This window comes from Mizuhopecten yessoensis, unplaced genomic scaffold (genome assembly GCF_002113885.1).
Source record: "Mizuhopecten yessoensis strain PY_sf001 unplaced genomic scaffold, ASM211388v2 scaffold8841, whole genome shotgun sequence".
In the NCBI taxonomy this organism is placed as follows: Eukaryota; Metazoa; Mollusca; class Bivalvia; order Pectinida; family Pectinidae; genus Mizuhopecten; species Mizuhopecten yessoensis.
In genome coordinates, this window is record NW_018407749.1 from 328,210 (window position 1) to 341,141 (window position 12,932).

Consider the following 12,932-nt stretch of genomic DNA (forward strand, 5'->3'; position numbering starts at 1 on the left):
TTTTTGAAATTTTAGTCAATTTGACCCTTTTTGGCCCCGCCCCTCAGGCCCCTGGGGGCTTAGGACTAAACCGGCAACTCTTTTTGTTGACCTTTGTCCATGGAAGGTCCCAACAATATTTCATTGAAATTGGTTCAGGGGTTTTGGAGAAGAAGATTTTTGAAATTTTAGTCAATTTGACCCTTTTTGGCCCCGCCCCTCAGGCCCCTGGGGGCTTAGGACTAAACTGGCAACTCTTTTTGTTGACCTTTGTCCATGGAAGGTCCCAACAATATTTCATTGAAATTGGTTCAGGGGTTTTGGAGAAGAAGTCGAAAATGTAAATTGTTTACGGACGCACGACGGACGACGACGGACAAAAGGCGATCGCAATAGGTCACTTGAGACTTCGTCTCAGGTGACCTAAAAATGTATATGTTGGTTCACAAGAAATGGCAGCCATGATGACGAAATTAATTAAAAATGTTTTTTATTACGAAAAATGGAGGTGTAAAGGGATTTCCCAATATATCAAAATTACTGCAAACATCATAACCTAGGAATTCTGTATTTTAGATGTATCATCAATAAATATGCACAGTCAAAATTATCTTTTACAATGCTTCGTAGAATTGAACTCGTATGAAAAGGAAATAGATGAATGTAAAAATAAGGTAGCATAACTCCTTAAATACAACTATATACAAAAGTATTTATAGGTAATTATTTCATTCTGACATCATCAACTTTTGGAGTTTGATGAGACTTTTACAATCAGGCGGTTGAAGCTGTATATTTTTCTCAGATACTCACTTTGTGGGGTCAAAGTCTTTAGTGGATTGGTACATCATGGCCTTTATCTTATCTTCCTCCGAGATGTTAGCGTTGACAAGATCCACAGACTGTTAGTAAGAATTATAAATTAAAGTAAGGTTTTCTTCCCCTTTTTTTTCATTTTCTGATTTTTTTGATTTTTTTTGTTTGAATATTTTTCAAGTATATGGATATGGGTGGATGAAAAACATTAATATAACAATATGACACAGGTTCGAGTTCAAACTATGCATATCAATTCAACTTTCGTCATCTTCAAACTGTGTTCAACTTTTGAAAAGTGTTTCATAGGAAAACCACATGGAAATTATTCCTCTAATATAGTAAAATGTCATTAACTTAAATACCCTAATTACCTTAAAGGTACTGTTAACATGAACTCATTATTTTTCAATTTTAAATACGATGTTTTTCTAGGAAATTTGTAATGTCTAAACAACTTAAACACATACAGAACTAGGTCGAGACTTTAATGCTATTACTTGTGTAATTACATACGTACCTGATTTTGACGCTCTTGGGCTCCAACTTCTGGCATTGGGGCGGCTGGTTTCTGTGTAAGCAACAAAAAAGCAAGATTAAAATAATCACGACCAAATTCTCATCATACTGCAAAAGAGGATATCTTATTCAGTGTGTGTACTTTAGAATACACAAAGGCCAAATCATTACAACTTGTACTGTTTACAGTATAAATATGGAAACCTGCCACTTGTCAGTAAAACCAAAACATCACATTGTCAATAGGAAGGCAAAATGGATTATCGTCATGCTGTGAAACCACTGTAAATCAATTTATTTTCATATGTACCATTTTTTCACGAAATACACATAGCGATATCTTATTCATAAATATTCAAATTCACTATTGGCAAGATGCTATTTTAATACTGATAATATGCGCAATTCAAATTTGGGATGAAATGAATCTCCTTGAGAATAAATATGTGATAATTACACCCTTGCCAAAAAAGGTGGTTAACAGTACCGCCAAAAAATATAAATCTTTATTGTTTAGTTGATGCAATTAAGTATTTGTCTTGGTAAATATTTTAATGATTTCTTTTAGTTACCAGAATTTGATATAATGATATCTTATTTGAGTGCAAGTTCTACACATCCAAGAATTACTGGAGCTGTCACATATCCCCGACTGCATTTCATCTGATCACCACATCCAACCAATGACGAGTTATAATTGAATCGTTCCATTTTGTATACAGTATTGTGGTACAATTTTTTCTCTCTCTCAAAGGAATCAACGTACAGAATGACAAATTTGGTTGATCCAGAGCTTAACGACTGTTCATGTCATTGTCTAAATGACCCCTCGTTCTGCTCGAGGAGTAGAGGCCCAGACTCAGTCTTGTGAGATTGTCTTCCCATCATGCCTTTCATGCTGGTGTTCCATCAGGCCATCACATGAGAGTTCTGTCGTGCATGGTTTGGGATCAGTCCTTATGCAAAGCTTCACTTTTTTTTTTAAACTTTTAATATTTATGGCAAAAAACTGACTTTGACACATGACCTTAACAATATCAGGACACAAAAACAGTTCAAAGCCTTATTATAGTTTAATGACAACTTCACACAAAACTTTAATCAAATATGTTTTCAAAAGATATTGAAATTCAGGAATAAACCTGTATGTATAGGAATTCAAAATTATCATTCAAACACATGAATGTTTTGTATATTTTCAGATATTTCTCAAAAATAGGATTTTAAAAGTGTTTGATAACAACTTATTTTAACTTATCATTCTGCCATGAGGCTGGAATGATGCAGTCCCCCTTTGTCGCTTAAGCCAGGTTTCACTTTATATCCATATCAAATCATTTTGTAGGGCTCCAAGTAAAATATTGGCATTTAGAGCTGAAACCATTTTACAGATTTTTTCAACGTTGGACAGGTGTTTCAACCATCTAGGTCAGAATTTCTCTGTTCACACCCTAAGATAAAGACAAGCTCAACCTCAGGGGATTTTTTGGAGGATGTTTAATCTTTGGTAAAGACATGGGTTTGAAATTTAATAATCTTATCCTTGGGTTGAGATTGTTTTTCCTTATCCCTACATTAGGGAAAGGTTTCAGACATCACTTATGGGTTGACAGTATGTTGTGATACATCACTCAAGCCCAGGTATGATATCAGTACATTGTAGCAGGCCATCATTGTTGTTTTGAAGTTTTAATGAACAGACATGATATTTATCTGGTTTGTAAGGACCATGTTAGATTCAAATCTCACACACCTGATTAATTCCATATCCAGTCAATAATACACTTGAACCCTCTTCTGTTGCTACTGGAATAGTTTAACACTTGCAGCCTTGCACCTGAAGTCATATTTCAAATAGGAAAGGAAGATTCTCAAGCAGAGATTTTTTTAGATTGCAACATCATAACAGTATTCTAAGGATTTCATAACTGGTGCAGAGAGCCTGTATTGCTCACCTGGATATTTAAGTCCCAGGGTTGGGGCCAGACTCAGGAGGTCAATCCTGGTAACAGAAGTGTATCAAATTTGTATTCACAGCGTATGTATATACTGGGGGGAAGGTAGAGACATTTTAAGAGCATAACAGTGTTTGTTTGACATGCCCATGATGTCAGCCCCTCTATTTGTACATAATGAATCCCAACCATCAAATTTGGTGAAATTCTGATCAGGGATTCAGAAGCACGGCTTGTTTATAGTAATTGTTGATCGATAGAGGGAAGATAGGAAAGAGTATGACAGATGGACAGATATGCCACGATACAGCATAAGCTCACTTTGGTCCTTCAGATGGCGAGTTAATAAAAATCTTCAACTTTTTGCTTTGAATAAAGTGTCAGTTTCGCTAACAGGTCATTCTTGTCTCTTTATTTGAAAGTTGTAGTTGATATAACACGGGTATATGTAGTAGTGTTTGGTTTTGTCCAATAATGGTTAATAGCTCTTCACTCCTGCAAGCTACAGATCAAATATCATCACTCTATGTATCTTTGATTTATTCTTTTTACTTTGTGACATTGATTAGAAGATCAAGGTCCTAGTTACAGCCTAAATTATTTGATAACTGTTAACATGGCAAATTATTCAAGTACTGTAGCCTAGAAAGTAGGTCAAGGTCAATCATTTGAGTAAATTTCATGACAATTTCTTCAAGCTACTGGTCGAGTTTGGTGTCTTTAGGCCTCTTAGCTCTTACAAATCATTGAAAGAAGAATTTGATAACAGATAGTGGTTTGTTTAATTTTGTTTAAACGTCCTATTAACAGCTAATGTCATCTAAGGACGTGCCTCCATGTGTGTAGTGTATGCGTGCTTGTGTGCGTGTATGCAGGAGACAGGGCATGTTGTTTTCATGCCTCCTTGTGATAGTGCGGATCTGATGCCGACTTTATAGTGCCATCTCACTGAAATACCATGCCAAAGGCACCCAGCACAGCATCCCGCCCGGTCACATCATACTGACAACAGGTGAACCAGTTGTTGACATTTCCCTAAATGCTGAACGTTAAGCAGGGAATAACAAATAAAGGTACTTCATGTAAAGTGAGCTTAAGTGTTGACAAGTTTGACTGCATAACTATCATCTTTGTCCAGATGGTTTTTTAACCCATTCAAATGATAGATTTTGGCATGACCTTTCTTTCCATTAATATATATATCATGGCCCTTATAACCCAAACGGAATCCTAATCTAAGTACATTCTTAAGGATGAAACATTTAATTCTGCCCCCTTATTACAGCCCTTTTAGTGGAATGATTGGAACTAAATTAACCTGACTTGCCTAATAACTGCTTAAGATCTGGTTTCTATTAATTCAGTAAGAATTAAAGTAGCCTGTGTAAATTTAACCGAACTTTTGCCATTTTTTTTTTTTTTGCGGTTTAACTTTCACCCTCAACTCATTCAAATCTGTAGACACATTTGCACTCTTCTAGTTCAATGGTTGGAATAGTGCATCATGAAAATTCAGTGGTGAATGAGTTAACTTGAAGCCTCTGTACTGAGGGGGGACCTTATTATGACAATGTTTTTTTAGTAAACAGCTTACTATTAATAACGCCTCCTTTCAAACTACCATGTCTGGTTGTATGTTGGAGGGTTTTCATGATCATTGAGCCGTTTCTATCAAATTTTGACCAACAATTTCATCAGGCATTTTACAAGTTAACTATAACAAAAAATTCCAGAACAGAAATTGCTTAAGTATGCAACCTTCCGTATAAAATACTTTTCAACCTGGAATTATGTTAATTTCCATGTATGTACAATAGATACTCAAAATTCATACTACATGTGGGTGCTGTTTGTAAGTTTTCAGGTTCATCAAGGTGCAACTGTAAAAAGTTTAAATCTTAAGTTTTGTCTGTTGAAAGGGTACAGGGTATAAAAACAATTTTATCAACTAATTCACTACCCTTGACCCCCCCAAAAAAACAGAGTATCAGACTTTCTTTATTCAAAAGGACTGATACAATAAGTTTAGGCTGTGAAGTTAAGTCCACAGAACTGCAGCAGTTATGGAAACTAGAGATTTGTTTTTGTTAACAAAAACATTTTCCCTCTTATTAGCCGATAGTGGGTGGTGGAATTGTGATGAACTACTTGTTCTGTGTTGCATGCAGATAACGCTTAAAGAATAAAATCACAGCCACGACAAGAAGTCATTGCACTTGTTTGACCACTGACTTATGTTTGTGATGGGATCCTAGTGCACTGCACACCTTCTGTGATCAAGATAAAAAATTGCAGCCTGGACAATGCAAGATTTCACTGAAAAAATTGCACCAACATATGCATGTTTTTGATCTTTGACCTAGAGGTGAAGGCCAATGGCTACCTTGGTATATTGTACAACACACCTGTGGATGAAAGTAGCTTACACCTTGTCCTTCATCTAAATATAACAGTTTATAAATTTAAGTATTGACAAGAATTCACTATTGCACCTGTATGACCTTTGACCTACAGGTGAAGGTCAAGGTGACATAACCACGGTGAACTGTACACTTTCTTTGAGTGATGCAGATATACTTAAGCTTGATCAATATATATTTCATGGTTTAGAAGTTATGACCCAGACAAGATTTTTATACACAATAAAAGAAAATGTATATGAAATCTGATAAGCAATATACCATTAACACTCAGGGAGCTTGTATTCCAACGAAGTTGAAAAATACTGATACACTCAATCAAGGGGAGACAATACAGCACAATACACGTCCTTTACTGTTATATGATCTTGTCATAATGTATACATAAGCAAAGTTCATCAACGATGTGCTGTCATACAGTGATTATGCACAACATCATCTCTACAATGACCTATGCTGTGACCTCGACCTTGACAGACAGGACCTGAGGTACCATGATGCACTGCTAACTACTTTTTCATCCTTAAAGTTTCATGAACTTGAATCGAACCAACCATCTCGACGCCTTTCCACTGATTTTTTGAAACAGAAGCTTAAGCATATAGGTGAAGTCAAAAGCAATCAGTTAAATTTGAACTTGATATAGAGATGGGCAATAGTTCTGACAAAAAAGATTGAAACAAATTCAAAAGAGCAGTACTGACAAATATTACCTACTGTACAGACAGACATCTACCATTTTCAGCAGACTCCCTGAACTTTGGTGTGTAGGTATAATATGATACAGTTCAGACATCATGATCCTGAGTATCATTACAATTGATAAATATTTGATCTCTAGCTGTGACTAATAAAATCTTCCCTTTCTCTGAGGGTGTGACAGAGAAATCTCCAACCCGAGGGGTGATGTTTTTTGGTTGTCTAACTTTAAGGTTTAGACAACCAAAAATATTACCCCGAGGGTTGGAGATTTCTTTGTTACACCCTTAAGGTAGGGGATGATTAATTTTCTCCCATCCTATTATTTCAGTCACAACTCCACCAACAGAAGTGTAAACAAAAACACATGTGGGGTATGACTATCGTCACTCCCTTTTGATGACGTCACAATTACTGGCGGCGCATTTTAATGATGTCACAATTGGACATTTGCTAATTGGCACCAGGGTATATCCCCCTAGGGGGTGACAAGCTGATCTTTCCTGGCTAAAACAGGAGACACACCTGTTAAGGGTGGGAGAAACTGACCTCCTTAGTGTGAACTGATTAATGATGCACAACTTAAAAAATGTTATTTAAAACTTCAGATTTTTTTCTTTTTTAACAAAATGCCTAATATGTATAATAGCCTAAGCTATATTTAACCTTGACTTAGAGGTGAAGAACACATTGACCTAGATACAGTAAACTGCACATCCTGTTTTGGATGATACCCATATTGTCAAAGCCTCATAAAGATACCTTCAACGTTTTTAGTTCAGAAAATTTATTTTAAAACAAAATTGCTTTATTTTACCAGTAACCTATAAGTGAAGGTTACCCTATCCTAATAACATACACTGTACACATTCTGTAGGTGATGCAGATACTGAAGTTTCCAGTTATCTCACATTTAAAAGTCAAAGCAATTTTACTGGAACTTTGCACCGATTTGAATATAGCACAGCTTCTGTGGGTGATGCAATTAAATTTCACATTCATACTGTTTAAAATTTAAAGCAAAGATTTCACTTTTTTGTTTTTAAATATTGGTTAATTTGAGGTAGAGGTTACATCAACCTCTTCACTGTGTGCAGCACACCTTCATTGGGTTATGCAGAGTCACCTTTTATTCTATCTAGGTATCTTTGACCTTTGACCTTGAGGTCAAGGTCTAAGTGACCATAGACACAAAATTACATCATACTCAAGATCAAAATCTGGTAGATATAATATCCCTGAATGCTTATGGATGGAGAAGAATTTTAACTCATTCACCCCTGAAATTTCATTATGAACTATTCCAACCTTTGAATAAGAAGAGTTCAAATGTGTCTTCAGGGGTGATTGAGTTAAACATTACCTCTATTTTCCTTATTGTGTCCTGCTCTTATAGTCCTCTAAGCTCTAGACCAAACTTTGGTTAAAATCGCTGTTTCTGTTAAGAGGAAGGACTTATCTCCATATTCTATAACTCCTATTGGGCCTCTGACCCCAGGAAGGTCACATCACAGGTACTAGCCTCGTCTGTCAATACACCTATATTATAGTTGTATTGACAGATGAGGCTTGTACCTGTGGTCACATGCTCGGTTTATACATGCTCTGTTTATCCATCTATGCTCAAGACAAAAATTTGTCAAAATCAGTTTAGAACTAGTAGCGTTTCATACGAAAAGTTGACACATGCATACCCACCCCTCCCCTAACCACACCACCATTCTCCCACTGTGGTCAAGTGCAACCTTTTACCCTTAACCTTTAACTGATGACCAACGAAATGTCATCTGGTGTAGAGCTTAATATTACCATACTATGATTTACATAGAAACTAAAGCTGTTAGGGGTATGTAAGATATCAAGTGTGTTATGTTTTTACTATAGCAATAATGAGTAACCCCTCTGAACCTAAATGTGGGTAAAACAATCATTTAAGAACCAAGAAATTTGTTTTTGTGAAAGTCCTCCCCAGGCCAACATTTTTTGTCACCCCCTTTGTAACTAATTGGAGCAAGTAATTAAATATTTGTCAGCAATTTTAAGTGGTGGCAATTCCTAAGTAGGATAAATTTTACAATGTTTGCTTACATAATTTCAATATCAATAGACAAGAACTATTAATATGGGCAGATTGGTTGAGTTGTTAAAATTCTGGCCTCCCAAGCAGGTGGCCGGAGTTCGATTCCTGAAGTCGTTGAACGCATGGATATTCAGAGTGTTTTTCCCCTGCCCACACAACTCCAACAACCCAAGTGGAGTATAAATTGGCCTGGGGTGGATGTTGCGGTATCTGTGCTAAAGCAATATAAATGATACTGTTGGTAGCACAGTCCCACTACAAACACAACACATCACATCTACAGCACACACGCAGGCATACACACATAGGGAGATATTAGCCAGGTGGCATAGGACTAGTAGTTAGCGCCGGATAAGGCAGCTCCTGCTAATTCCTCAAAATTGTATTGATTAATGTATATGCTAATTGTGTTAATTATATAACTATGAACTGTTAAGCGCTTTAAAGTGGCTTATGTTAGCTAGGCAGGGCGCCATATCAAATATTGTATATTACTATTATTATTATTATTATCAATGAAGAGTCTCACTCTATACCAATCTGTAACCTTTGTTGAGCCCAATTGTAAACAGACTCAGAAAATTATCTGGAACACGTATACCGTTAATTTTTGGTCAATTTGTATTTACAAATTCCCCCCAAAAAATCCTGCTCATAAGATGTTTTGGCATGTTTCTTTATATATACTACAAGTCTATGAGCCAATCACCTCTGATGAAAGATGCTAAATATTGACCTCAACATTCTGTAGGAATGGACATAACCAGTTTCCTTTCGAAGAGCAGTATGGGAAAACAGAAACATCAGTCAAATTTGACAAATGACCTTGTACTGTGACCCTAACATTGAGGAAAAGGTCCTGACCATAAATACAACGCAACTTCTAGGGACAATAGTTACCAGTATATCAACATAATTTGATCTTCAGAACTTGTTGGAAATTTGAACATTCATTGCACAATATAAACAGCACAGATGTTGATACTATTTTCAGTAGTTTGAGTGCAGATGACAGCAATTTTTATCATGTTATATTCGTATACCAGTAGGTATACTAAATGATGTACATGTAAAAAATTATCCATGAGTTTGACACTTGCAGAAAACAAACATATTGCAGTAGGGCGACTACTGAACTTCACGCTGGATTTGGAGAAATCAAAAGAAAGGTGAAGATAAGATGTCCTTGTACACCAAATCTGGTTACTTCAGGTGAAATGGTATAAAAGATATGCCTCGGACAAACATTTTCAAAAATAAAGGTCAAAGTTCAATCATAGGTCACAGTGACCTAATTATTGTACTCTGCACTCCATCATTCCACAATGTTTTTCAACACCAAATCTGGTTACTCCAGGTGAAATAGTATAGAATTTATGACCTGGACAAACATTTTCAAAAGTCAAAGTCAAAAGTCAAGTCATAAGTCACAGTGACCTAATTCTTGCACCCGTCATCCCAAGATGTCTTTTAACACCGAAATCTGGTTACTCCAGGTGAAATAGTATAGAAGATATGCCTCGGACAAACTTCTTAGATGGAATAACGGACAGACTGCAAACCTATAGCGAGCCCCCCTCCCCCAACTTTGTATCTTTCACTTTCAAAAATAAATAAGCATTCAAATTGACATCTCAAAACTTTTCACCAGTAGCCAATATTTTCTTTCATTTGAATGAAAATAATGCAGGCCTGCAGTGTAAACGGTAGAGAAAGGAGAGGCCAACTCCAACTGTTCACCAACGAGCTAAATCTGTTAGCCCATCTCAAAGAGAGCCGATCGGTATGTAGAGTACAAATGTATATACTTACTAATACATATCCTTCACAAAGGACTAGAGAAAGTTAAAATCAAGGTCCATTACTGCCTACCTGCATATTCTCTAATTAGCTATTTTAAGTATTTGACTACTGTGAGCAGTATGGTTGAAATGAATGATTCATAAATGCGAAAGTATGACACCCTGCTAACAGCGATATATTTTCAGATAACACCAAAGCACAGAATGCTTTAAAAGTAGCAATTTCAATGTTTGGAATCTTATTTCAACTTTTCTAAACTGTTTTTTTATTAACTCATTCACCCCTAAAGACATATTTGAACCCTTCCAGTTCAAAGGTTGGAATAGTTCATAAAGAAATTTCTTTGGTGAACGAGTTAACAAGAACTTCACTTTAATGGCTGTGCTGCCTTCGCCAGCTAAGGTGAAATTGTTGCCAATTGCAATTTACACACAAGTTGCTATACATTTGCTGGTGTATTATTGATCAGATCGTAGATCATTAAATAGCTTGAATAGGGACTTAAGTACATGTACTTACCTCGGCAATTATCTTTGATATCTAGCTCCTTGAATAGATATCAAGAAACTATCAGCCGTATGTATGAATTTGTTAAACATCGAACTTGAGCGAGGGATTCGGGTTGAAATAATTCCAGACAAGTTTCATAAAAATATTGCAATTCTTTTAAAACAATATCATCCAGAATTCATCGGCCAATTGAATGTCAGCAGCCTCATTAAATATGCATTAATCTGGCTGAGCATCAAACTTGAGTAAGACATTTCACCAAAACCCAATACTGGTAATTCTTTCACAAGATATCAGGAAACCTTGAGCAAATCAGATCACAATGGCATTTTAATTTTACAAATTTGCATGAGCATTAACCGACAACTAATATCAAAATCAAAAAATATCTTGTACAGATATCTTTGATAAACATACTTACAAAATCCCAGATGGTCTCTGGCACCCATGTTAAATTTCAGATCAAATTTAACACCATACTTAAGTTTGGAATTTATATTAAAACTATTTGTAGGAACAGTCCTGGGAGAGTTATTTCACAGAAACTCTTTTTGTGGCTCAAGTCCAAGATGGCCACTGAGGGCCATGATGCATCAAGATGACCACTGAGGGCCACTATGCATTTCAGACTTAATTTTTATCATAATTTTAATCATAATTATTATCATCTAGGTATTTAAAGGATCTTTGATGAAAATCAAAGCATGCCTCAAGATGATAACAAAGAAACCACTTTGGCTAAAAAGCAGATATTGAACATCGGAGCCAAGGGAAAATTGAACTTCATAGGTATTGACACTATAAGTATTTGTAGAGGGTTTCATGAAATTCCAAGTTTTTCTTCAGGAGTTTGTGGGGAAACCTTTATCCAGACAAGATTGACACCTAATAGCTATCTACCATCACACAGATGATGGAAATTGTCATCATTTTTTACAAAGAGTTAATGAAATCGATACCTACTATCATAGTACTATATGTCAATTATTTTTCTGATAGTCATACTTTATTGAAACTGCGAAAGAATTATACATTGGTAACGTCATAGTTTATAAATCTGAAATAGAAATAAAACACAAACCAACACACCAGAGATTTGTACAGACATTTATTGCAATGCTATGTCAACACAGCTCATGTCATAGTAACAGGATTTCAACACATGAATGTACAAACAATTCAGTCTGTATACAAACCTGTAAACACTTACCAAAACTGAGGGGGAATATTAGCTAGATGGTCCTGTTAACCAATCGTTTGAAGCCATACATAAATCTGTCCAAATACATTGACATTTCCCACATCCCAAGCATGTATTTGAAATGTTAAGGTACTCAATCAGAGTGTCCCATTAAGATGTCAAAAAGCAATACTTTGAGAAATAGGAAATGCTCAACCTTGTTGGACAGGGAGCTATTCACCTAGTCTCAATATACAAACCTGTTTATAAACCAGCACACAAATACTCATCATTTGTATTTAGAAAACTTACCGTCAGGAATTCATCCTAAATGACATTACATCAGCTAAATGAAAATAATCATATTATGCAATCATAGATAACATGTAAACTTACCTCAAATCTTTCAAAAAGTGATGTACATAAAAACCGGTAAACTAATAATTTTACTGTGAATCTGGTTTTTATCCTTCAGAAAAAAAATTCAATCCAAGAAAAAAAAGCTTTATTTTCTCACAATAACAAATCATCTTCAAAAACTTTAATGTCACTTAGTACTTGACCAAGTACACAACTCAACTTCAAATAAGAATAAATCCTTTGCTTTTGCAAATGTCTTAATCTCATGAATTATTAGCAAATAAATGGCAGTTATTTTACGCAGTAAGCTATCAGTTTAGTGCTAAATCGGTCTTGTACTTGGGTTAAATAAAACAAAAATCCTCAACCATTCCCTTTTGATAATTATCTTCATGGTATTTAATTAGGGTACAATAGCTACTATCAGTTTAAAATAGCACTTTATCCAACAAGCATAACAGTTCTTATTATAAATTATCAGCTGGAGGAATGTCAAGCCGAGAGCTTTTATTAATTTAGTAAATGATATCTTAAAAAACTCATTTTTTATTTATAAAGTTGAAACAGATTCACTTCATTGAATCAGTGGTATATATCACCAACACTACCAA

The 12,932-nt window shown here is 35.5% G+C and overlaps 1 protein-coding gene across 1 annotated transcript in view; it reads right to left on the reverse strand.

Annotated features, from left to right (window-relative positions):
* LOC110456758 (E3 ubiquitin-protein ligase RBBP6-like) overlaps window positions 1-12,932 on the reverse strand; it is a 40,101-nt gene that overhangs the window by 20,187 nt on the left and 6,982 nt on the right. The window contains exons 5-6 of the mRNA XM_021507704.1: window positions 1,316-1,366; window positions 793-881 (exon numbers count right to left, since the gene is read on the reverse strand). Of these exons, the coding sequence (XP_021363379.1) occupies window positions 793-881; window positions 1,316-1,366 (140 nt within the window). The remainder of the gene's footprint in view (window positions 1-792; window positions 882-1,315; window positions 1,367-12,932) is intronic.